This window comes from Carassius carassius, chromosome 38 (assembly GCF_963082965.1).
Source record: "Carassius carassius chromosome 38, fCarCar2.1, whole genome shotgun sequence".
Lineage (NCBI taxonomy): Eukaryota > Metazoa > Chordata > Actinopteri > Cypriniformes > Cyprinidae > Carassius > Carassius carassius.
The window spans coordinates 2213724-2240587 of NC_081792.1; the positions used below are offsets into that span (position 1 = coordinate 2213724).

Genomic DNA, 26864 nt, shown 5'->3' on the forward strand with positions numbered 1-26864 from the left:
TAGATTTTTTTTCTTGCAAATACAAACTATCAAAAATATTTTTTGGAATGTGTGTGGTTTAATTTGTAGAACAAAAAGTATTGTCATGTTGATTTTGCCACTGCCTTTATGAAAAAACACAGGAAATCCAAAAAACACTTTTTGGGTCCATGGCCTGGAAACTCCCCAGATCTTAATCCCATTGAGAACTTGTGGTCAATCCTCAAGAGGCGGGTGGACAAACAAAAACCCACTAATTCTGACAAACTCCAAGAAGTGATTATGAAAGAATGGGTTGCTATCAGTCAGGATTTGGCCCAGAAGTTGATTGAGAGCATGCCCAGTCGAATTGCAGAGGTCCTGAAAAAGAAGGGCCAACACTGCAAATACTGACTCTTTGCATAAATGTCATGTAATTGTCAGTACAAGTGTTTGTAATTATATTTCAGTACATCACAGAAACAAAGATCTAAAAGCAGTTTAGCAGCAAACTTTTTGAAAACTAATATTTAGGTCATTCTCAACTTTTGGCCACGACTATATTTGGTCAGTGGAAAACAGAGACCAACAATATTCTAAGATATTTATCTGAGAACTATTTTAGAACCATTAAGTTTTTAGGGATTTTTATATATATAGACGTTAAAACACAAGGATGATTTTTAGCAATAAAAATGGTGCATGGCACAAATAGCATTTATAGTTCAGCTCATTTCCTTAGTGAATGCATTGGCACCAAGAACATCCAGATTTATACACATGCTTCCATTTCCAATTAAATACACAGACACTTTTACATCCAAGACAGTTTAATGGTTTAATAGCATCTCCATGAAAACTGCATTGCAAAGCAGTAGAGTTTAAATTCAAGAATGTTCTAAGGATTCTGAAGAACCAAATGTCCAAACTAGCCGACGCAGTTGGTCTTCAGAGCATAATTTTTAGGAGCTTGTGGTTCCTTTTAAATCATTTTTGCCATCTGCAGGAGCCGTGTCTGCCTGGCAGGCAAACAGCCCGAAGAGCCTCTTCATAACCAAGGCTGAGTGAATGCTTGACTCCTACCAGACACTTTCTTTGAAGATTCTTGGTCAAACAGGACGCTCCAGTACAGGATGTAATCTGTAGAGATCAGTTTGAGAGAACACTTCCCAATGCTCATAACGGGACAACAGCGGTTTTACAAAAACAAAATCAATATCATTGATAACAGTTGGTGGCTAACGCAAGGGCTCCACATTAATTACAAAGCCAAGTAATTACTCCACATTTGAGGAAGATCTGGAGACTTGAAGCTTGTTTGACTTAGCTCTGCGTGGTTGGGTTCTTCTCTACCAAGCAAGTTTAAATCATAAGAGGTGCTTAGAACTTCCACTATGGCATCTGGAATGTCCTAGTCAAATTTGTTTACGCATTAAACATACAAGTCTTTTACAAAACTTCCTGAAAATGATCGGAGCCCACGATATGAGTACATGTGACAAAATGGCAGAAAGTGTAGTTGGGCAAAAAAAAAAAAAAAAAAAAAAAAAATTTACACTGAATTATGTAGAGTTCTGTGCTGTTGAAATCCAGACTACGGTGAATTGTAAAAATAGGATTTGAATTACCTCACAGATACAGCCAGTCTGATACATGTTGAGGTTCCTCTTTTGAACGGAGGAGAGTTGGTCCCAACGCCACACAAGCTCACATAAACCAAAAACCATCACTCCATCCACAACATGTCCTTAGGGGAGAAAGAAATTTTTTTTTACTTTTTCTTATTTTTATCCGTATATACACAACTTCATGCCTAGAGATGCCCTCGCTTATTACACCATGTTCGTTTGAGATGGGGGTTTTTAAGGTTTGAGGTGCGGAATAATAATCTTTTCTTTGAGTAACATCACAGAGGACAATCACGGTTTACTTACTAAAAGGTGTTAAAGTTCTCAAATACTTTGAGTTATTCAAGTGTAACAATAGGCTTAATTGATCTGGCTGAAATACACAAGACATTTAAAATCAGAACAGATATACTAGGGTCTGTACATGGTTACAGAGAAAGAGTGAAAACTCTGCCTTCAGATAGTAAATGATTTTACCTGACAGCAGATACTCGCCGTTTTGTGGACGAGCACCACATATTTTGGTTGAGTAGATGACCTGAATATCCTTTTTGTTGAAAGGCTTGAAAGTCTGGATTAAAAAAAAAATATATAAAAACATTGCATTGGCAAACTTAGAATTTGAAATGGTCTCAGGTACAGTTTCTCACCGTGATAACTTTGATACTGTATGCAAGTAAGTTGGGGCGAGTGCTGGCCACACTTCCAAGGATCTTCGCTCGAATCACTAGTGTAAGAGTCAGATGTCACGGTGTTAATTTTATTTTTAAAATCACAGTACTCCCCATCAGTGCTGGGCTTGATACACTAAAAAAAGTTACTTATAACTAGTTACTCCTTTCAAACATAATATTACGCATTACTGTCCCCAGAAAGTTGTTACATTAGTTTGTCACACCCATCATAAGTTGCAATTGTTCATTTCATTATGCATTATAAAAGTAAGATTAACAGCTTTCCTCCTGAATGTAAAGTTTAACATAAGCTGCACAATTCACTTCAATTATGAGACTAGTGTTTCCTCATACATTCAGCGCATTTTTATATCACTGAGTTTATGAAAAACCGACGGTATTCAGAAAACTGGACGTCATAACATCGCGCGAGTTCGTCCCACTGTCGGTGTGTTTGGCTTCCCAGATCACAACCGATCAGTCTGCGCATCACCGACGCATCTCGAACAAGGTTTTTTTATTTAACGCATTCGAAACGGGCCTTTTACTCAGCGCCCATGTTAATTTCGTTAATCTATGGCGAGCATAGGCGCCGATACCGTGGGTGCTCCGGGGCTCGAGCACCCACGGAAAATACCGAGCACCCACGTGTGCCAGTGCCAGACTGCCAGTAGGCTACATTTATTTAAAATTAAACATTGCAGTTGGCGCTATGAAGCGTCTGCCACGCTGTGATTGGTTATGTTGTTGACAGTGACAGTGACATAACCAGTCGCATGCATGTTCCATATCCTATCCACCAATCACAGCGTTTCTGAAAACGTCCCATCCCCCACTATACAGTGCCGTGCGAGTATGTAATCATTTACTGCTTTCCGTAATCACTAATCATTAATCAGACTAAAATGGACAGATTTGTTATTAAAAAAACTGCACTGAAGATTTCGGTTTATTTTCTACATTTTGCTTTGGTTAGATTAGGTTTAGATTAAGGATTGTTTTCTTATATTTTGTTCTTTCCTTTGGCGCCGCTTTCGTTCTTTTCCCATTTTATGGTTTGTTTGTTTTACATTTTCACCTTGTACATACACATAGCGCACATTATTATTGTTATTTTACTGGATCTAGTGGCTTTGGCTTTTTGTGAATAAACGTCCAGTATTTTTTCTCTTTCAAAGTTTTGTCTGTCATGTTCTTCCACCTCATTTCATACCCAGCAGTACGTTAATATGTAAATGTTACGGTACATTCCCTAGACTCCTTAAAGTTCGTAACAGGGTTTAAATGGGAACATTTTTCTGCTCAAGTATAGGCCTATATACGGTTTAAAAGAGGAAAAACTAATGGACACAAAAGTAGCCTACTTTTGGACAGAATACGAGTTCTTTGTTAAATACATAAAATAAAAAAATATTTTTTTAGCCTATATGAATAATGGATTCGAAACCTCAAAGAAAAGCCATGCCACTATCAAAAGACACCTCGAAACATAAATGAGGTAGACATTCCCAGAAACTCATTATTTTAGTCGCAACAATCGGTTAATGGAAACGATGTCCTTTCGCAATATTTTTTTAATCAATATTTACAAAACATTAATTTCCCAAGAAGCTGAACGCATTAGCGGTTACGTGTCAGTTAAACTTTTCATCTCCAATCCTGTTTGTATTTTTGAGAAGTGACGCTGTTGTGTTTGTTTGTATCGGCCGCTGTCCATTAGCCTAAGGTTCTGAAATGCAATATTTTTTTAATAGCCTAGTCTATTTTTTTTTATTTTTTAAATGGCGTGCGCCCTTGAGCACCCACGGAGAAAAACATAAATCGGCGCCTATGATGGCGAGAGCTCAAATTCAGAACGGTCATGACTGCAGTTGCCAAATATCAAAAGGTAAAAAAATAAATAAAAAAACCCACTATGAAAAATTCAGAGCTTCACTGTTACAAGGATACATTTTCTCCTTGGTTCTTTGCTTATGTCAAACAATCTGGCTGAAAACAATCTGGAGTTTAACCAACTACTTGGCCAGTCGGTCTTTGGTCACGAGATCTCGAATAATTGTGTGGGATTGTGGTTGCTGAATAAATACTCCACCGTTGTTTTAATAGACAGTCCATTGCCTTTTGGAATTACTTAGAATTTCAGTTATATTTTTAATTTGTTTTAGCGGTCTTCATAAGTGTAGAAATCCTAGAATAAACCAGTACACTAGATGGGGTAAAATACACCATGTACAAGTTCACGCGATTTGTGCTTAAAAGTACCAGAATACAGTACATACAATGGAAAGCACTTAGTGACAAATTACTATTATAAAAAATAAAATAAATTAAAACAAACTCATTTAACCATTCAGGTGATGAAAGTTTGACAAACGCTCATCCATTTCATTCACTCTAAAAAAAATCCGGGGTTATTTTAACCCAAATGCTGGGTTGAGTATTTTGGGTTATTTTTCAGTGTTTGGGTAGTTTGTGTTACCCAGCTCCTGGGTCAAACGTAACAACCCAATGTTTGGGTAGTTTTTGTATTACTCGGAGAGTCAGACTTAACCCAGCGGCAAGACGCATTTTTTAGAGCGTTTGTTCAGCTTCAATACATCTATAGGACGTTTCCTTTTAGATGTCAAATGGATGTCTGTTAGATCCCTAGAAGAGGTTTATGATTTGGAATGTATGCAAAACTGACATCTGAAAGACGTCTGTCAGAGGTTTTTAGACAGCAGATGCTCTCCAGATCAACAGACATCTTGCAGACGTGTGCTATCTGGGATACAGACGCACGGGAATCACCTTTAACGAATGGAAAAGGCTGATGCTTTGCATAAAGTAAACGATTTTATTCATAAAGATACGGAATACAAATATTTCCTCAGAGCGGTTTACGGTTTGTTTTCGGGCAGGTTATAAAAGCAAAATCGCAGTATATTCCGGCTATGTGTAATGCAGGAGGGCGGCCTCAGGCGTGTGAAGTTCCCCGCCGAACACGACTCCAGCTCGGGCTGGAGAACCAGCGCGGCGCAGTTACGGTGGAAACAGAACAGACTGGTTAACACGTAAATTACTTCGGTTTAACGTTTAATTTTTAGTTTTATTTTTTGTTAAACGAGTTTAAATATGGACAATATGTATAGCCTATAAAAAAAAAACTATGTAAAATTATAATTAAAGAGGAACTTAACATGCAAACCAGTGGTTGTGTTGATTTTAGAAACGTTTAGAGGATTTAAGTTAATCTGTAAACATTAATTTATGAAGTAAAAAAATAAAAAACCCAACCTCTTATGCTGGGTTAAATAACCCAATTTGCTGGGTAAAATTAACCCAAGGTGGGTTCTGTCCAATATTTACCCAGCCCTTGGGTTAATAACCCAAATTGGGTCGTTTTTAACCCAGGGTTTTTTTAGAGCGTAGACTTAACTAAACAAAAACAGGACATGGTTGACCAACCCTATCTATAAGTAAAAAAAGGTCGCCAGAACGAATACTGCTGTACGGTTATAAATTACCTTGCTAAAATGTCAAGTTGTGTTCACTAAAACAAAATGGGATAAGGTTGAATTAAATATGAGAGACAAAAACACTAGTTAATAAGTTAAAGCAGTTATCTCAAACCCCAAATCAAACACCTAGCAGTAGCCTACTGCACTGACACCTTGCTGCACTGCTCACTGAATCAAAGCCACGGTGCATGGTTATGGAGCAAAACCGACATGCACGAAATAAAATTTCACCAAGAAGTGAAAGTGAGCTGTTCCGCGTTTCCCCAACCACACTATGACATTCAACGCAGGGAAAAGAAATTAATAGGCCTACACTTCCTTAGGACGCACAAAAACACGTGTTTTGGGCTCGTTTGAATTAAAAATGTAGTTAGTTGAGATTTCCAAGCAAACTACACTATATAGCACGTTATACGAGTGTAAGTGCATATCAGAGGATATGAGATCGTTGTCGCAGAAAACCTGAAGGACGTGACCGAATGAACGGTACCTACTCGTCTTTATTTGCAGCACACGCGCGCGGTTCAGCGGCACGCGACAGACGCTCCCAGTGTGGAAGCAATGCAGACTTGCGGCTCCCGCTCATCCAGTGTGAAACCGGCGGAAGGCGCGATTATTACACCGCATTTTGCGCCATTAAAGAGGGCACCACAGCAAGGCGACAAAAAACAAAAACATCGCTAGTCTATTTGAAGGCACAGGTGTTCCAGGATTTTAGCGACTGCTCGACATTATTTACGAAGGAGCCGCTATACTATATACTACAGTTTAAAAAAAAAAAAAAACAGTGGCAACACTAGCATTGGAGCCGAAACCGTGCAACCCTAGTTATACTGCTCAACACTGCTCTCCATAAAACTAATGTCTAGTTTCTTATTTCAAAGCAGCATGCGACCTTTAGATTTGTATATGGTATCTATAGCCGTTCCTGTTTAGTTAGCCATGCATGCGATGACTTACCAATATCAGACTCGCAGAACACCCTTTGAGGGTGTCTTTGGACACAAGTACAGCCCTCGGCCACCTGCTCGTTCAGTCCCACAGACAGGAAGAACAGCAGTCCTAGAGTAACAGCAGCAGACAGCGGGACACTCATACTCACAGCACAAGATTAAACAATATACTTAAGCTAATGACCAGATAGAGCTTTCTTGTTCTTTCTCTAGAGAGATCTAGATCGTAGCATCTTATATAGCTCTTATATTTCCCGCCCATCTGACCTCATTAACAAGGTTGCCAGGGTTTACAACAAAACGCGCCTAAGCTACTCAAAACTTGCCCAATCGCATCCAGTGAGTAAAGTACAAAAAATATCAGGATTTGGCAACACTGCTCATGAACCACACCTCAGTATCACGGTGGCCGAGAGAGTTAAACCCATGGCGATTTAGGAAAACGCATAGAAATAGAAAAAGCACCAGCAAATAAAGAAAAATCACCAGTTTGACAATACATTAACTCAAATATGTAATATAAGGGCCATAAAATGGGTACAGTAAAATATGTTTAAAATTGGATTTCCTTTGACTAGTAGACTGTGTATCATGCCAACCAAGCCATAGTGCAGGGGCAGGCAAGCTCGGTCCTAGAGAGCCGCAGACCTGCAGAGTTCAGCTTCAACCCTAATCAAACACACCTGAACAAGATCATTAATCCGTTCTGGATTACTAAAATACAGGTATGTGAAGTTTTTTCTTCAGGGTTGGAGCTGAACTGTGGCTCTCTAGGACAGAGCTTGCCTACTCCTGGACTAGTGTGTATGTGCATTTACAGTGCGTTCTTTCACTGTTTGATTCAGTTTATTAAAGTAATTCCAAATATCACAAAATTCAAGATATGCCAGTAGAAAATATATACATTTATATCATTTAATATAGTATATATAAATAATTTATATCATTTAATATAGTATATATATATATATATATATATATATATATATATATATATATAATTTATATCATTTATATATCAATGTCATTTATTTTCTTCAAAAATCCACATGATTTCAAATGTGATATTAAAATGATGTGATATTAAAATACAATTCAACAAAGAAAAAGTAAATTTAGATACTTAAGTTATTGCCTGTTTTTGCTCAAAATAAATAACTCAAAACACTGCCAAAGCACTGTTTTGTATCTCTGAGCAACATTATGGTTTTTTGTTTAAAATATCAAAGCATTTTCTATGCATTTGTAACTGCAGGTTAAATCATCCCAGGTCCATCTGCTGCATTAAACAGTGTGACATCTAAACACCTCTTCAGATGCAGCTTCTGTGTTTCTTCTGCATTGTAAAGATTAATTTAGTTGATATTTATACCATTTGCTTGGTAACAGCTCAAATGTCTCATTATTCTAACTAATCGACTAATTATATGCAAGAATTTTTTTTTTTTTAAAGCTCATAAAAACAATTTAAACTTATTGGTAGATAAATTTCTATCACTGCTGTGAACCACCACAGAATATCAAAGACTTCATACATCGTTAGATCCATATAGCAGCTCATATACGTCGGCTTTACTGAAAAATGAGGAAATGCTTTTGGCTGTTGTGTGAAGGCAATTTAACCTATTACACAAACAAATGTATTTTTTGTGGTTGAGCTCAGTTATTTATTAATCAGTTTCTTATTGACGCATTTATTTCCTTTTTGAATAACATGACACTTCCATAACACATTTAAATAACGTTGTTCCCATAACCGTGATTTAAAGCTCTGTTTCTGTCATTTTCAAAGACACATAAAATATAATAATGTGGCTTGGCCTGATACACAGTCTAATGGTCTAATAAAATCCAATTTTAAACATTTTACTGTATCCATTTTATGGCCCTCATATTACATATTTGAGTCAATGCAGATAAATGAAGTAATCTCAGGACGAGACCACCCTGATTGTGAAGCAAAACTGGTGTCTATAGCGAGACTGACCTACGGCAGACCACAGACTCAGATTTTTTCATACATACCCATATATTCTACATTTCAATTATTTATGTGTTTTCGAGTGTGTGTCACTGCGCCTCTATCTGCGGGATCTGTACACACAGCTTCAATGGAGGGACTGAGAGCTCTCGGACTAAATCTAAAATATCTTAAACTGTGTTCTGAAGATGAACGGAGATCTCACGGGTTTGGAACGACATGAGGGTGAGTTATTAATGACATAATTCAGATTTTTCGGTGAACTATCATTTTAAGGTGTAGCGTGTGGTATACAGTATTGTAGGAGGGTGCAGTAGGGTGTATTAGATCTGACTCTTCATCAGAAAGTCATTCCAGAATATCCCTTAATATGGACAAAAACGTCTAGCGTTTATGAACAATGCAGTGCTGATTGACATAGCATTTATTACAGTATAGAAACTATTCTGGCTTATTATGTGATGAAAAAAATGCTTGTAGTATATAAACAAAACATTATTATTTGATATTGTACAACAGTTATACATTTCTAAGCCAATTAAAAGCTAGAAATTAGAGAAAAATTTAAGTAACCTATACACTACCAGTCAAAAGTGTTTGTGTTTTTGAGTTTTTGAGTGTTAATGTTATTTTTATTTTTTTTAAAGAAGTTTCTTCTGCTCACCTCCGAAGTACAGCAAAACAGTAAGATTTTGAAATATTTTTACTAGGATATTTAAAATAACGGTTTTATATTTGAATATATTTCTAAATGTAATTTATTGAGATGTAAAGCTCCATTTTAACATCATTACTCCAGTCACACGATCCTTCAGAAATATTTCTGATATTCTCATCTGCTGCTCAAAAGAAAAAAAAAAATATTATTATTATGTTGAAAACAGCAGAATATAATTTTTTTTCAGGTTTCTTTGATGAATAGAAAGTTCAGAATAACAGCATTTATCTGAAAAAGATATCTTTTGTAACATAATAAATGTCTTTATCATCACCTTTGATCAATTTAAAGCATCATTGCATAATTAAAAGTATTAATTGCTTTTGAATGATATAGTGTATAATGTTACAAAAGCTTTTTATTTCACATAAATGCTAATCTTTGGATGTTTCTATTCATCAAAGAATCCTGAAAATATGTACTCAACTGTTTTAAATAATGATGATGATAATAATAATAATAATAATAAAGAATTCTTGAGCATCTAAACATCATATTATTCTGATTTCTGAAGATCATGTGACACTGAAGACTGGAGGAATGATGCTGAAAATAATTAATAAAATAAAATTACAGTTTTAAAATATATTCAAATAGAAAGCAGTTATTTTAAATAGTAAAAATATTTCACAACATGAATGCTTTTGCTGTATTTTAGAACAAATAAATACAGGCTTGATAAGCAAAAGAGACTTTTTTTATAAAACAAAAATCTTACTGCTCAAAAACGGTTGACTAGTAGGTTATACAGATTACAGAAATGTTATATTTATATGCAGCCCGTCAGGATGCTCTCTATAGTGCAGGTGTAGAATGATCTGAGGATGATGGGGCTCATTCCAAACTTCCTCAGCTGTCTCAGGAAGAAGAGGCGCTGGTGTGTCTTCTTCAGCACTGCATCAGTGTGTGTACACCAGGTGAGATCCTCACTGATGTGTATCCTGACACCATTTAGTCAGGGTGCTCACCTCCTCTCTGTAAGCCGTCTCATCGTTGTCGGTGATCAGGCCTATCACTGTTGTGTCATCAGCGAATTTGACGATGACGTTGGAGCTTTGTGTGGCTGCATGTCATGCAGGTCGTGTGTGTACAGGGAGTACAGGAGTGGACTGAGGACACAGCCCTGAGGAGCAACACTTTTAAGTGTCAGCGTTGAACATTCTGACCACCTGACTTCTGTCTGTCAGGAAGTCCAGGATCCAGCTGCATAGAGATCTGTTTAGTCCCAGAGTCTAGAGCTTGGTAACAAGTGTGGCAGGCACTGTGGTGTTAAATGCTGAGCTGTAGTCCACAAACAGCATCCTCACATAGGTGTTCTCATTTTCCAGTTGGGAGAGAGCAGTGTGTAGCGTGAAAGCAATAGCATCATCTGTGGAACGGTTGCTATGATATTCAAATTGTAGCAGATCCAGTAAGGCAGGCAACACAGAGCAGGTGTAGTCTCTGACGAGTCTCTTAAAACACTTGCTGAAGATGGGTGTCAGATCAACGGGCCTCCAGTCATTTAAACATATGATCTTATTTTGCTTTGGTATGGTCACAATAGTGGAGAGGGACAGACAGAGAGAGGGAGATGTTGAAAATATCTGCAAAAACCCCAGCTAGTTGTAATGCGCATGCTCAGTGCACACGGTCTGGGATGCCATCAGGACCCGCAGCCTTGCGGATATTCACCTGTTGGGGAAGGATCATTTTATATCTCTCAGCTCTTCTGCAGCAGCCGCAGGAGCGATCTCTATATGCGGGGTGTCGTCAGCCTCAAAACAAGCATAAACTTTATTAAACTCATCCAGTAGAGGGGCGATAATGTATACATACAGCTTTTATACATACAAAAAATGTCTGCAATACACTATTTGTCTATACCTGTAGAAATGTATTGACTAGATGAAGTACATATATTTGTGCTGCTTTCACCCTGAATATACACTCACCTAAAGGATTATTAGGAACATCTGTTCAATTTCTCATTAATGCAATTATCTAATCAACCAATCACATGGCAGTTGCTTCAATGCATTTAGGGGTGTGGTCCTGGTCAAGACAATCTCCTGAACTCCAAACTGAATGTCAGAATGGGAAAGAAAGGTGATTTAAACAATTTTGAGCGTGGCATGGTTGTTGGTGCCAGACGGGCCGGTCTGAGTATTTCACAATCTGCTCAGTTACTGGGATTTTCACGCACAACCATTTCTAGGGTTTACAAAGAATGGTGTAAAAAGGGAAAAACATCCATTTCTATTGAGACATTCAGATGGTAGAGTCAGAATTTGGCTTAAACAGAAGGAGAACATGGATCCATCATGCCTTGTTACCACTGTGCAGGCTGGTGGTGGTGGTGTAATGGTGTGGGGCCTACCTGAGCATTGTTTCTGACCATGTCCATCCCTTTATGACCACCATGTACCCATCCTCTGATGGCTACTTCCAGCAGGATAATGCACGATGTCACAAAGCTCAAATTGGTTTCTTGAACATGACAATGAGTTCACTGTACTAAAATGGCCCCCACAGTCACCAGATCTCAACCCAATAGAGCATCTTTGGGATGTGGTGGAACAGCAGCTTCGTGCCCTGGATGTGCATCCCACAAATCTCCTTCAACTGCAAGATGCTATCCTATCAATATGGGCCAACATTTCTAAAGAATGCTTTCAGCATCTTGTTGAATCAATGCCACGTAGAATTAAGGCAGTTCTGAAGGCGAAAGGGGATCAAACACAGTATTAGTATGGTGATCCTAATAATCCTTTAGGTGAGTGTACATATATATATATATATACAGTACAGACCAGAAGTTTGGACACACCTTCTCGTTCAAAGAGTTTTCTTTATTTTCATGACTATGAAAATTGTAGAATCACACTGAAGGCATCAAAACTATGAATTAACACATGTGGAATTATATACATAACAAAACAGTGGGAAACAACTGAAAATATGTCATATTCTAGGTTCCTCAAAGTAGCCACCTTTTGCTTTGATTACGGTTTTGCACACTCTTGGCATTCTCTTGATGAACTTCAAGAGGTAGTCACCTGAAATGGTCTTCCAACAGTCTTGAAGGAGTTCCCCGAGAGATGCTTAGCACTTGTTGAATATAATTCCACATGTCTTAATTCATAGTTTTGATGCCTTCAGTGTGAATCTACATTTTTCATAGTCATGAAAATAAAGAAAACTCTTTGAATGAGAAGGTGTGTCCAAACTTTTGGTCTGTACTGTATATGTGTATATATATATATATATAGTAAACTCAAGCCACCTTTATTTATATAACGCTTTTTAACACGTATGGGAAAGAAAGGATTGTAACAAAGCGATGGAACAGCATTCAATCGGAAAATAGTGTGTCGATAAAGCAAAAAGGCAGTTCATCATTGAACTCATCCAGTTCAGTTTAAATAGTATCTGTGCAATCAAGTCAACAAAATCACTGGAAATTAAGTGTCCCCAACTAAACAAGCCAGAGGCGACGGCGGCAAGGAACCAAAACTCCATCAGTGACCGAATGGAGAAAAAAACCTTTGGAGAAACCAGGCTCAGTTGGGGGGCCAGTTCTCCTCTGACCAGACGAAACCAGTAGTTCAATTCCAGGCTGCAGCAAAGTCAGATTGTGCAGAAGAATCCTCCGTTTCCTGTGGTCTTGTCCTGGTGGTCATCTAGGAGACAAGGTCTTGGCTGTGGATCTGTCTCTGGGGCTCATGTAGTTGTCCTGGTCTCCCCTGACATTCAGGGCTGATTTTGATATTCTAGGTATTATCAAATTGCCTGAGTTTTGAGAACGCAGCGGACGTTGAGGATTATAATGTAACAGGAGCTCATTCAAATACTGAGGTGCTAAACCATTCAGGGCTTTATAAGTAATAAGCAAGATTTTAAAATCTATACGATGTTTGATAGGGAGCCAGTGCAGTGTTGACAGAACCGGGTTAATATGGTCATACTTCCTGGTTCTAGTAAAAACTCTAGCTGCTGCATTTAGGACTAGCTGGAGTTTATCAAGCATGCAGAACAACCACCCAATAAAGCATTACAATTATCTAACCTTGAGGTCACTTCAGAAACACCTGGAAAAACTCACATGAATTAGTATTTCACTGGGAATTTGATGGTTTGACAAACACATGGACATCAAAAACATTGAACCAACAGTTTTATTGACTGCGCACTTTAACTCCAAAGACAAGAGATGATTATGAAAGTACTTAAAGAAATTCTAGTTGCTATACTGATCATGTACTGGTTACTCCACTGCACATGTTGGATCACTTCCTCCTCACTCTTAACCTCAACATGGTCCCTGACACATCACTTACCCCTCCACATGTCATCTTTCAACGTAACCTATGCACACTTTCACCCTCCCAGCTATCTGAAATGGTTTCATCTTCACTTCCTTCCCCTAAACTGTTACCATCTTTTGATGCTAACAGTGTTACTGATACTTTCTGCTCCACTCTTACATCTTGTTTAGACACTGTTTGCCCCTTATCTTTCAGGCCAGCCCTCAGTTGTACCTGCACTCACTCACATCATCAACACATCTCTCCACACTGGTGTTTTCCCCTCATCATTTAGACAGGCTCGTATAACTCCACTACTTAAGAAACCCACCCTCAACCCATCTCTTTTAGAGAACTACAGACCAGTTTCCCTTCTTCCTTTCATTGCAAAAACACTTGAACGAGCTGTGTTCAAATAAGTCTCTATTTCTCACTAACAACAACCTCCTTGACAGCAACCAATCTGGCTTCAGAAGTGGACATTCAACTGAGACTGCCTTGCTCTCAGTTTTTGAAGCTCTAAGACTGGCAAGAGCGGAATCCAAATCTTCAGTACTGTTCCTGCTTGATCTGTCCACTGCTTTTGACACGGTTAACCACCAGATCCTCCTGTCAATCCTACTGGCAAAAGGCATCTCAGGAACCACACTTCAATGGTTTGAGTCTTACCTATCAGATCGATCCTTCAAAGTATCTTGGAGAAATGAGGTGTCCATGTCACAACATCTAACTACTGGGGTGCCTCAGGGCTCAGTTCTTGGACAACTTTTCTCTGTCTACATGGCATCATTAGGTTCTGTCATTAGGCACATCAACCATAACTCCTTCAAAAACAGCTAGAAGCCTTGGAGTTATGATTGATGATCAGCTGACTTTCTCAGACCACATTGCTAAAACTGTCCGATCCTGCAGATTTGCTTTATTCAACATCAAGAAGATCAAGCCCTTTCTTTCAAAACATGCTGCACAACTCCTTGTTCAAGCTCTTGTTCTGTCAAGGCTGGACTATTGCAATGGCCCCTTAGTAGGTCTTCCAGCCAGTTCTATCAAACCTTTACAACTAATCCAGAACACGGCAGCAAGATTAACTTTTAATGAGCCAAAAAGAATACACGTTACACCTGTTTTTCAATTTGCACTGGCTACCAATAGCTGCTCACATAAAATTCAAGGCATTGATGTTTGCCTACAAAACTACCACTGGCTCTGCACCCATTTACCTAAATTTGTTACTTCAGACTTATGTGCCTCTAGAAGCTTGCGTTCTGCAAGTGAACGTCGCTTGATTGTGCCATCCCAAAGAAGCACAAAGTCTCTTTTACAGACTTTTAAATTAAATGTTCCCTCCTGGGGAGTGACCTCCCCAACTCAATCCGAGCAGCTGAGTCCATAGCCATCTTCAAGAATCGGCTTAAAACCCATCTCTTCCAGCTTTATTTGACCTTCTAACACTCACTATTCTAATTCTATTCTTTAAAAAACAAAATCCAACTACCTTTCTAATCTTTTTGTATTCTATTTTTTGCATCTATTATGCAATTGTGTGTGTGTGTGTGTGTGTATATATATATATATATATATATATATATAGACCTCCAACACTAGCTTGCTCCATTCTTTTTTTATTCTATTTTTATTTAAAAGCCCATGCTACATGTACTGTGTTAACCTAACCAAGACTTGTTATAGCACTTAGAAATCATTGATATATGTTTTTGATTGCTTCCACGGTCCTCATTTGTAAGTCGCTTTGGATAAAAACATCTGCTAAATGAATAAATGTAGTTGCAAGAGATGAAACTAGAATGTTTTTAGTATTAGCATTAGTGTACTACTTCTCAAAAGTTTGGTTCTGCTGTGATGCTAGGGACTAAGTCACTTTGGATGAAACTTCCCAAAAAAAAAAAAAAAACCCTACCATTAGGATTTTTTGGTTATGTATATGCAGAGTATAATTTGCCCATTTCCTGATATACAGGCCATGGAAACTAAGTGAAATACAAACCTAAATTGAAGTTGACTTTTCCTCAGAACAAACCATTTTATTTGGTCATTCTGTCACACTATTTTCCTAATGAATGTTCAGTTGCTTTGATGCCATGTATTTTGTTCAAAGCGCTATATAAATAAAGGTGACTTGACTCGATCAGTGGACAAAAATTAAATCTCAGTAGCAACCCGTCTATGCAGCACACAGTGTTTCAGTGTAACACCTTCAAAATCATTATCAGCTCTCCACACTGTGCAAACAAGCTAGTATGCCGTTTCTGTAGGTTCAAGTAACCCCCTGGGATATAAAGCATTGGCACCAAGAACATCCAGATTTATACACCTGCTTCCATTTCCAATTAAATACACAGACACTTTTACTGTACATGCAAGACAGTTTAATGGTTTAACAGCATCTCCATGAAAACTGCATTGCAAAGCTCCAGTAAAGTTTAAATTCAAGAACATTCTAAAGAACCAATGTCCAAACTGGCTGTTGCACTTGGTCTTCAGGGCATCATTTTTAGGAGCATTTGTGGTCACTTTTAAATCACTTTTGCCATCTGCAGGAGCCGTGTCTGCCTGGCAGGCAAACAGCCCGAAGAGCCTCTTCATAACCAAGACCGATGGAGTTCTTGACTCCTACCAGACACTTTCTTTGAAGATTCTTGGTCAAACAGGACGCTCCAGTACAGGATGTAATCTGTAGAGATCAGTTTTTAGAGAAGACTTCCCAATGCTCATAAAATTACTACAGCGGTTTTACTACAAAAGCAAGTCAAGATCATTGATAACAGTTGGTGGCTAATGCAAGGGCTACAAGTATTAAAGCAAAGTATGCAAATGCAACACATTTTCGGAAGAGCTGGATACTTGTTTGACTTTTAGCTCTGCATGGTTGGGGTCTTCTCTACCAAGCAAGTTTAATCAAAGGTGTCTAGAACTTCCACTATGGCATCTGGAATGTCCTAGTCAAATTTGTTGATGCATTAAGATCCTTTACAAAACTTCCTGAAAATGACCCGAGCCCAGGGTTTGAGCATGCGCTTGACACTCAAATGACAATTTAGGTTGGCAAAAGACCACTCGATTTCAACAGCACTGAACTCTGCATAATTCAGACTACGGTGAATTGTAAAAATAGGATTTAAATTACCTCACAGATACAGGCAGTCTGATACATGTTGAGGTTCCTCTTTTGAACGGAGGAGAGTTGGTCCCAACGCCACACAAGGTCACATAAACCAAAAACCATCACTCCATCCACAACATGTCCTTAGGGGAGATAATTTTTTTTTATATTTATACACAGTTTTTTTTTTTTAACTGTACATGCAAGTTTGAACCTAGAGAGGTCCTCACTCATTAAACCTTTGAGATTCATTACTCCATTTGAGTCTTTTCTTTGAGGAATGTAACGTTGAGGACAATTACAGTTTACTTATGAAAGGTGTTAAAGTTCTCAAATGCTTTGAGCTTTTAAAATGGAAAAGGCCAAGTTGATCTGGTTGGAATACACAAGACTCTGAACTCATCCCAAACACACAAATCTCTTGTTGCTAGGACACACAAGTGAAAACAATGCTCTAAAATAGACTCCATATCAAATGTGTGATTATCTATTCAGTTTTTTAGCTTCAGATGACTAGTTGAATTCACTGTGAAATGTTAAAACGCAGATTGGCCAACATCTGCAGACTGGCTCGGACTTGCACAGACTCCTCCAGATCAGGCCATAACATGTGAAGTATATTCCAGCCTCAACTGAGGTTCACAACCAGCATCAGGGTGTTCGGTGTCAACTCAAACTCAGCCTTTAGATTAGTAAATGACTTTACCTGACAGCAGATACTCGCCGTTTTCCAGATAACCGCCACATGAAGTTTTATCTGTGTAGATGACCCAAATTGCCTTTTTATTGGAAGGCTTGTACTTCTGAATTTAGATGAGAAAACACACACCACTTGTAAACAACAAAAACTTGGCAAACGTAGAATGAAATGGTTCCAGGTACATTTTCTCACCGTAATAACTTTGACACTGTATGCAACCAAGTCGGGGCGAGCGCTGGCCACATTTCCAATGACCTTCACACGAATCACTAATGGGTAAGTCAGAGGTGACAGTTAAATTTAGAAACAAATACAGGTTCATACTTCATATTTAAAGTTTTTAGATTAAACCCAAAAGGACCGTGAAAGAACGCAAGGAAGCAGACAACATTGGAACAAATTGGGAAACACCAATACATATTTTTCTATTAATCTCATTCAAAAAAAAAAAAAAAAAAATTGCTGACATTAGAAAAGTGTATACCAGTATCGCATGTAACTTTAGAGACGGTCCTTAAATTTGAGACTCTCGAACATCCAACGTCAAGCCAACTTTATACCCGTTTTTTTTTTTTTTTTTTAACATATACTTTTAGATTTATTTTCTCTGCACCGGATTGCTGATGTCCTTTACCGGGCATAGAGGTCCATCCATCAGTTATGATCATTCAGCCGCAGACATGAGGTGCGAGCGGTCGCGAGCGCGGATGGGAGAATAGTGCATGTTTTTTTTCCCCTTTTCTGAGCAACTGGGATGGTGCCACCTCTGGGAGTGGGTGCCCTACGCTGATGCGTACTCCGTGTATAGGGACCGGCGGTAGGCTAGCTACTGCGTTTACGGTTGCTGTAGCTAGTGGATGTTGCGGTGGAGATAAAGTCTAAGGTGAAGTAGGCTAATGTAATGTTTCCATAATTTAGACAGGGCAAAGCGCTAGAAAAAAAAAAAAAAAAAGGCTCCGAGTTAAACTTTTGCAGGGTGGTATGGCTCGGTTCATCAGCTAGTCGAGGAGGAATTCACCAAGGATAGTTTCAATTTGTTTACGAAAGACTTAAACTATTGGTCATTTTTTTGTAAACTGGAATAAAACACCATAACTGAAAAATGAAACAAAATTAAAACATCAATAAACGTTTTCGTTATTAAGCCCTTTACTGTGGCGGAAAATCTGGCCTGTGGCTGTTTGGGGAAATGCCTGTTCGCGCGTGAAGCTGACAATACACTTCGTCCTAAACGGCTGATAATAAAGGACGCGTCTGTGGCAGTGAAATGGAAGATGACACCGGTTATGAGACCGAAGTTGAACTTGCAACTGGAGCGCTGCATTTTTAGTTTCTTGTTCAAGACGCGGGTGCAACAGCAAAACAACTCCGTCAAGCACCGAGAGGGACAAAAAAAAAAAAAAAAAAACCCACACACACACACCACTTTATTGTAGCCTACTACTGTATGTGCGAGATGTCATTTTCACGAAGGTTGACCGGCTGAAATGTGTCATTATTTGTTTTTTACAAAACACTGCCTATAATATCATTCATGTGGCGAGACATGTCCCACAATGTAGAGAATACCAGGACAACACACGAATACATCTTTAATGGGAATTAGTTTGTCTGAATTTTTCATAGTTTTTACTAGCCACTGGTCGTAACTGTGCATCATCTCAAATAAAATAAAAAAAAAAACCTTGAAATGGTACAATACATGTCTGCCTCATTTGACAAATCTAGTGGACAGAAGCAGTGGCGCCCCCAGAAGATTTTAACAGGGGTGGCCAAATGAGGCCACAGTAAATTTTTGGGGTGGCACATTAAAATAAAGAAAAAATTAAGGGTTTGCAATATAGACAAAAAGTTATATATATAACGATAATTACACTATTTTGCTGAGTGTTATAGTGTTGATATCTTATTTTTAATTGTGCTGACACCGGTTTTTTTTTTTTACACCATTGTTTCTAAAACTGTGCACCATAATTTAGGTTAAATACTTGCAATCAGTATCAACAAAATTGATCTTTGCAATGTAGATAAAACAGAAGCTGCATCTGAAGTGCTATTTAGATGTTTTTACACACTGTTTAATGCAGCTCCGTGGAACATGGAATACTTTAACCTGCAGTTACAAATGAATAAATAATGTTTTGATATTTTAAAGATAAAACATTGAAAACTGATGTTTGAAATTATTTAAAAAATGAAAAGGTTCCATTAAATGTGAAATTAAAACCGCCAATAGGTGGCAGCGAGTCACTGTTAATAAGTGAGTCATTGCGATTGAACCGAATCATTTAAACGGTTGATTCATTCAGGAACGAAACACTTTAAATGTTGCTCAGAGAAGCAAAACTGTGGCTGCAGCAGGTGCTGCACTTTTTTTTCACTTCTTAAACTATTGTGAATTTACATTCTGCATTTAAATTAATAGGACCCACTGCAAATAATCCTAGGGGTGGCCAGAGTTGGCCACCCCTGGCCACCCCTTGGGGGCGCCCCTGGACAGAAGTCTTCAAATCACTTGTCACGTGCATCTTGAATCTATTTGTAGCTATAAGTTCTATGGCATTATTAATACAGTTGTCTGATTCTAGTCAAGCATTCAGAAATCACGCAAAAGAACAAGCATTTTACGATAAAACCATGAAAAAAAATATATATCAGCCAAAAAGCACTGCACTTACTAGAGTTGGAGCATGGTTCATTTCCTTAGGTCACCAGGGAAAGTTAATGGATAATATTACTAGCTACAAATGTGTTTAACTTACCAATATCAGACTCGCAGAACACCTGTTGAGGGTGTCTTTGAAGACATTTACAGCCCTCGGCCACCTGCTCGTTCAGTCCCACAGACAGGAAGAACAGCAGTCCTAGAGTAACAGCAGCAGACAGCGGGACACTCATACTCACAGCACAAGATTAAACAATATACTTAAGCTAATGACCAGATAGAGCTTTCTTGTTCTTTCTCTAGAGAGATCTAGATCGTAGCATCTTATATAGCTCTTATATTTCCCGCCCATCTGACCTCATTAACAAGGTTGCCAGGGTTTACAACAAAACGCGCCTAAGCTACTCAAAACTTGCCCAATCGCATCCAGTGAGTAAAGTACAAAAAATATCAGGATTTGGCAACACTGCTCATGAACCACACCTCAGTATCACGGTGGCCGAGAGAGTTAAACCCATGGCGATTTAGGAAAACGCATAGAAATAGAAAAAGCACCAGCAAATAAAGAAAAATCACCAGTTTGACAATACATTAACTCAAATATGTAATATAAGGGCCATAAAATGGGTACAGTAAAATATGTTTAAAATTGGATTTCCTTTGACTAGTAGACTGTGTATCATGCCAACCAAGCCATAGTGCAGGGGCAGGCAAGCTCGGTCCTAGAGAGCCGCAGACCTGCAGAGTTCAGCTTCAACCCTAATCAAACACACCTGAACAAGATCATTAATCCGTTCTGGATTACTAAAATACAGGTATGTGAAGTTTTTTCTTCAGGGTTGGAGCTGAACTGTGGCTCTCTAGGACAGAGCTTGCCTACTCCTGGACTAGTGTGTATGTGCATTTACAGTGCGTTCTTTCACTGTTTGATTCAGTTTATTAAAGTAATTCCAAATATCACAAAATTCAAGATATGCCAGTAGAAAATATATACATTTATATCATTTAATATAGTATATATATATATATATATATATAATGTATCATTTATATATCAGTCATTTATTTTCTTCAAAAATCAACATGATTTCAAATGTGATATTAAAATGATGTGATATTAATATACAGTTCAACAAAGAAAAAGTTCAATTCAATTCAAGTTTATTTGTATAGCGCCTTTTACAATACAAATCGTTACAAAGCAACTTTACAGAAAATTATGTTTCTACAATATTTAGTAGTAGCTAGTAGTTTGTGCACGTTTGACAGGATTTTAGAAAAAATAAAAAATAATAATAATAATACAAGACGTAGTCAGCTAGATGATGAACTATCAATATTATTAATTAATAGTTATTATATGATGCAGTCATACATGTAGCAATAATTGTTAGTTCTGTTTGTTGATTCAGGGTTAGCATCATCTGAGGTCCTCTGAGGGTCAGCATCATCTCTTCTCAGGTGTTCTGGATCCAGACTGGAGCTTGTGTAAATCCTAGTTACCACGGGATGAAGATCCCAGCAGAAACAGAGACACAAATAGAGACATCATTAGCATAGCAGCTGATCCAACAAAGTAAAATTAGTTTAACCCAAGCTAAAGAATAAAAATGCAGATGCAACTACACTCACAATTTAAGAGATACATTATTCGAATGCTTGGCGAAAGAGATGTGTTTTTAATCTAGATTTAAACAGAGAGAGTGTGTCTGAACCCCGAACATTATCAGGAAGTCTATTCCAGAGTTTGGGAGCCAAATGTGAAAAAGCTCTACCTCCTTTAGTGGACTTTGCTATCCTAGGAACTACCAAAAGTCCAGCGTTTTGTGACCTTAGGGTGCGTGATGGGTTATAGCGTGGTAGAAGGCTAGTTAGGTACGCAGGAGCTAAACCATTTAGGGCCTTATAGGTAAGTAATGATAATTTGTAACTGATACAGAACTTAATAGGTAGCCAGTGCAGAGACTGTAAAATTGGGGTAATATGATCATATTTTCTTGACCTCGTAAGGACTCTAGTTGCTGCATTTTGGACTACCTGTAGCTTTTTTATTGACAAAGCAGGACAACCACCTAGAAGTGCATTACAATAGTCCAGTCTAGAGGTCATGAATGCATGAACTAGCTTTTCTGCATCAGAAACAGATAACATGTTTCGTAGCTTGGCAATGTTTCTAAGATGGAAGAATGCAGTTTTTGTAACATTGGAAATATGATTTTCAAAAGACAAATTGCTGTCGAGTATAACACCCAGATTTCTGACTGTAGAGGAAGTAACAGTACATCCGTCTAGCTGCAGATTGTAATCTACAAGATTCTGTGTGGTGTTTTTTGGTCCAATAATTAATATCTCTGTCTTATCCGAATTTAATTGGAGAAAATTATTTGTCATCCAATCTTTTACATTTTTAACACACTCTGTTAGCTTAGATAATTGGGAAGTTTCATCTGGTCTTGTTGAGATATATAGCTGAGTATCATCAGCATAACAGTGGAAGCTAATTCCGTATTTTCTAATAATATTACCAAGGGGCAACATGTATATTGAAAATAGAAGGGGACCTAGGACGGATCCTTGTGCCACTCCATATTTTACTGATGATAAATGAGATGACTCCCCATTTAAATAAACAAAATGGTAGCGATCGGACAGGTAGGATCTAAACCATCTTAGAGCCTGCCCTTGAATACCTGTATAGTTTTGTAATCGATCTATGAGTATGTCATGATCTATGGTGTCGAACGCAGGACTAAGATCAAGTAAGACTAGAAATGAGATGCAGCCTTGATCTGACGCAAGGAGCAGGTCATTTGTAAATCTTCATACAGATCATTTTTATGCAGGAAGGTGCTCCATTGAGCAGACACAACTTTTTCTAAAATTTTAGACATAAATGGAAGATTTGAAATAGGCCTATAATTTGCCAGTACACTAGGATCTAGTTTTGGTTTCTTAATAAGAGGCTTGATAACCGCCAGCTTGAATGGTTTTGGGACGTGACCTAAAGATAACGACGAGTTAATGATATTGAGAAGCGGTTCTTCGGCTACAGGTAACAGCTCTTTTAGTAATTTAGTGGGTACAGGATCTAATAAACATGTTGTTGGTTTAGATACAGTGATAAGTTTATTTAGCTCTTCCTGTCCCATATTTGTAAAGCACTGCAGTTTATCTTTGGGTGCGATGGATGAAACTGTTCAAGACTACGAGTTACTTTCTTGAGAGAGTGAGTATTACTGTTATACCATGGCACAGTACGTTTTTCTCTAACCTTTTTCAATTTGATGGGGGCAACAGCTTCTAATGTATTAGAGAAAATAGTGCCCATGTTGTCAGTAATTTCGTCTAATTCATGTGTATTTTTGGGTACAAATAGCAGTTGAGATAGATCAGGCAGGTTATTTGTGAATCTTTCTTTGGTGGCTGGAACAATAGTTCTGCCCAGACGGTAACGCTGAGACATATAGTTTATATCAGTTATACGCAGCATGCACGATACAAGGAAATGGTCTGTAATATCATCACTTTGGGGTACAATATCTATAGCAGTAAGATCGATTCCATGCGATATAATTAAATCTAGTGTATGATTAAAACGATGAGTGGGTCCGGTGACATTTTGCTTGACTCCAAAGGAGTTTATTAGGTCAGTAAACGCAAGTCCTAATGTATCATTTGCATTATCAACGTGAATATTAAAATCTCCCATGATTAGCGCCTTATCAACTGTAACTAGAAGGTCTGAGAGGAAATCTGCAAATTCTTTTAGGAATTCTGTGTACGGCCCTGGTGGTCTATACACAGTAGCCAGAGCAAGAGATACATTAGATTTCTTTTGCATGTCTGACAGTGTAACATTTAGCAGAAGTATTTCAAAAGAGTTAAACCTGTATCCTGTTTTCTGGGTAACATTGAGAATATCACTATATATTGTTGCAACACCTCGGGGCTCATGCTTATAACAGTAGTTTGGTGGAGTAGACTCATTTAGACCAAAATAATCATTTGGTTTTAGCCAGGTTTCAGTCAAGCAGAGTACATCAAAACTATTTTCTGTGATCATTTCATTTACAATAACTGCTTTGGGTGTGAGTGATCTAATATTTATGAGCCCAAACTTTAAAAATTGTTTTTGTTCATTTACTTTACATTTTTCTGGTTTAATTACGATAAGATATTTTCTAGATCCTACATTATATTTTGACCTCACTATTCGGGGAACAGACACAGTCTTAATAGTTTTTACAGCACAAGTACTTTTATCATTTAAGCGGGTGGAACAAAACTCATCATAATAGTTATTTGAGAATTGTCTTACTAGTCACATGGAGCGAAGTGTCCTGGAGATGTTGTCAGAGAGCAGCTCCGCTCCGACTCTGCTGGGGTGTAATCCATCAGCGCGAAACAGCCTAGGACGCTCCCAGAAAAGATTCCAGTTATTAACAAATAGCAGTTTCTGTTCTTTACACCATGACAACAACCATTCATTTAAAGCCATTCAAAAAGTACATTTAGATACTTAAGTTATTGCTTGTTTTTGCTCTGTTTCAACCAAAAATAACTCAAAACACTGCCAAAGCACTGTTTTGTATCTCTGAGCAACATTATGGTTTTTTGTTTAAAATATCAAAGCATTTTCTATGCATTTGTAACTGCAGGTTAAATCATCCCAGGTCCATCTGCTGCATTAAACAGTGTGACATCTAAACACCTCTTCAGATGCAGCTTCTGTGTTTCTTCTGCATTGTAAAGATTAATTTAGTTGATATTTATACCATTTGCTTGGTAACAGCTCAAATGTCTCATTATTCTAACTAATCGACTAATTATATGCAAGAATTTTTTTTTTTTTAAAGCTCATAAAAACAATTTAAACTTATTGGTAGATAAATTTCTATCACTGCTGTGAACCACCACAGAATATCAAAGACTTCATACATCGTTAGATCCATATAGCAGCTCATATACGTCGGCTTTACTGAAAAATGAGGAAATGCTTTTGGCTGTTGTGTGAAGGCAATTTAACCTATTACACAAACAAATGTATTTTTTGTGGTTGAGCTCAGTTATTTATTAATCAGTTTCTTATTGACGCATTTATTTCCTTTTTGAATAACATGACACTTCCATAACACATTTAAATAACGTTGTTCCCATAACCGTGATTTAAAGCTCTGTTTCTGTCATTTTCAAAGACACATAAAATATAATAATGTGGCTTGGCCTGATACACAGTCTAATGGTCTAATAAAATCCAATTTTAAACATTTTACTGTATCCATTTTATGGCCCTCATATTACATATTTGAGTCAATGCAGATAAATGAAGTAATCTCAGGACGAGACCACCCTGATTGTGAAGCAAAACTGGTGTCTATAGCGAGACTGACCTACGGCAGACCACAGACTCAGATTTTTTCATACATACCCATATATTCTACATTTCAATTATTTATGTGTTTTCGAGTGTGTGTCACTGCGCCTCTATCTGCGGGATCTGTACACACAGCTTCAATGGAGGGACTGAGAGCTCTCGGACTAAATCTAAAATATCTTAAACTGTGTTCTGAAGATGAACGGAGATCTCACGGGTTTGGAACGACATGAGGGTGAGTTATTAATGACATAATTCAGATTTTTCGGTGAACTATCATTTTAAGGTGTAGCGTGTGGTATACAGTATTGTAGGAGGGTGCAGTAGGGTGTATTAGATCTGACTCTTCATCAGAAAGTCATTCCAGAATATCCCTTAATATGGACAAAAACGTCTAGCGTTTATGAACAATGCAGTGCTGATTGACATAGCATTTATTACAGTATAGAAACTATTCTGGCTTATTATGTGATGAAAAAAATGCTTGTAGTATATAAACAAAACATTATTATTTGATATTGTACAACAGTTATACATTTGTAAGCCAATTAAAAGCTAGAAATTAGAGAAAAATTTAAGTAACCTATACACTACCAGTCAAAAGTGTTTGTGTTTTTGAGTTTTTGAGTGTTAATGTTATTTTTATTTTTTTTAAAGAAGTTTCTTCTGCTCACCTCCGAAGTACAGCAAAACAGTAAGATTTTGAAATATTTTTACTAGGATATTTAAAATAACGGTTTTATATTTGAATATATTTCTAAATGTAATTTATTGAGATGTAAAGCTCCATTTTAACATCATTACTCCAGTCACACGATCCTTCAGAAATATTTCTGATATTCTCATCTGCTGCTCAAAAGAAAAAAAAAAATATTATTATTATGTTGAAAACAGCAGAATATAATTTTTTTTTCAGGTTTCTTTGATGAATAGAAAGTTCAGAATAACAGCATTTATCTGAAAAAGATATCTTTTGTAACATAATAAATGTCTTTATCATCACCTTTGATCAATTTAAAGCATCATTGCATAATTAAAAGTATTAATTGCTTTTGAATGATATAGTGTATAATGTTACAAAAGCTTTTTATTTCACATAAATGCTAATCTTTGGATGTTTCTATTCATCAAAGAATCCTGAAAATATGTACTCAACTGTTTTAAATAATGATGATGATAATAATAATAATAATAATAAAGAATTCTTGAGCATCTAAACATCATATTATTCTGATTTCTGAAGATCATGTGACACTGAAGACTGGAGGAATGATGCTGAAAATAATTAATAAAATAAAATTACAGT

The 26864-nt window shown here is 37.4% G+C and overlaps 3 protein-coding genes across 5 annotated transcripts in view; 1 reads left to right on the forward strand and 2 right to left on the reverse strand.

Annotated features, from left to right (window-relative positions):
• The window catches only part of LOC132119156 (metalloproteinase inhibitor 3-like), a 386564-nt gene extending 379616 nt beyond the window's left edge, over positions 1-6948 (reverse strand). The window contains exons 1-5 of one of the 2 annotated variants that reach the window (XM_059528914.1): positions 6721-6940; positions 2237-2313; positions 2064-2157; positions 1587-1705; positions 893-1098 (exon numbers count right to left, since the gene is read on the reverse strand). In XM_059528914.1, the coding sequence (XP_059384897.1) occupies positions 946-1098; positions 1587-1705; positions 2064-2157; positions 2237-2313; positions 6721-6856 (579 nt within the window). In that variant the 5' untranslated portion in view covers positions 6857-6940 and the 3' untranslated portion in view covers positions 893-945. Of the gene's footprint in view, positions 1-892; positions 1099-1586; positions 1706-2063; positions 2158-2236; positions 2314-6720 lie in introns of those variants that run through there. The other variant, XM_059528915.1, reaches the window with a different exon arrangement.
• Positions 1-26864, forward strand: part of LOC132119151 (synapsin-2-like) — a 511637-nt gene that overhangs the window by 428045 nt on the left and 56728 nt on the right. The window lies entirely within an intron of this gene.
• LOC132119155 (metalloproteinase inhibitor 3-like) lies at positions 771-20507 on the reverse strand. 2 transcript variants are annotated; one of them, XR_009426130.1, is made up of 6 exons: positions 20282-20507; positions 17712-17788; positions 17526-17622; positions 16844-16962; positions 16178-16390; positions 771-886 (listed from the first exon to the last, which is right to left on the reverse strand). XR_009426130.1 is itself a non-coding variant. In XM_059528913.1 (5 exons), exons 1-5 carry the CDS (start codon positions 20415-20417, stop codon positions 16238-16240), a joined length of 582 nt encoding a protein of 193 aa, XP_059384896.1. In that variant the 5' UTR covers positions 20418-20507; the 3' UTR covers positions 16071-16237. The 2 variants fall into 2 exon arrangements, 1 of the variants encoding a protein (XP_059384896.1); XM_059528913.1 differs by lacking the exon at positions 771-886 and having other exon boundaries at positions 16071-16390.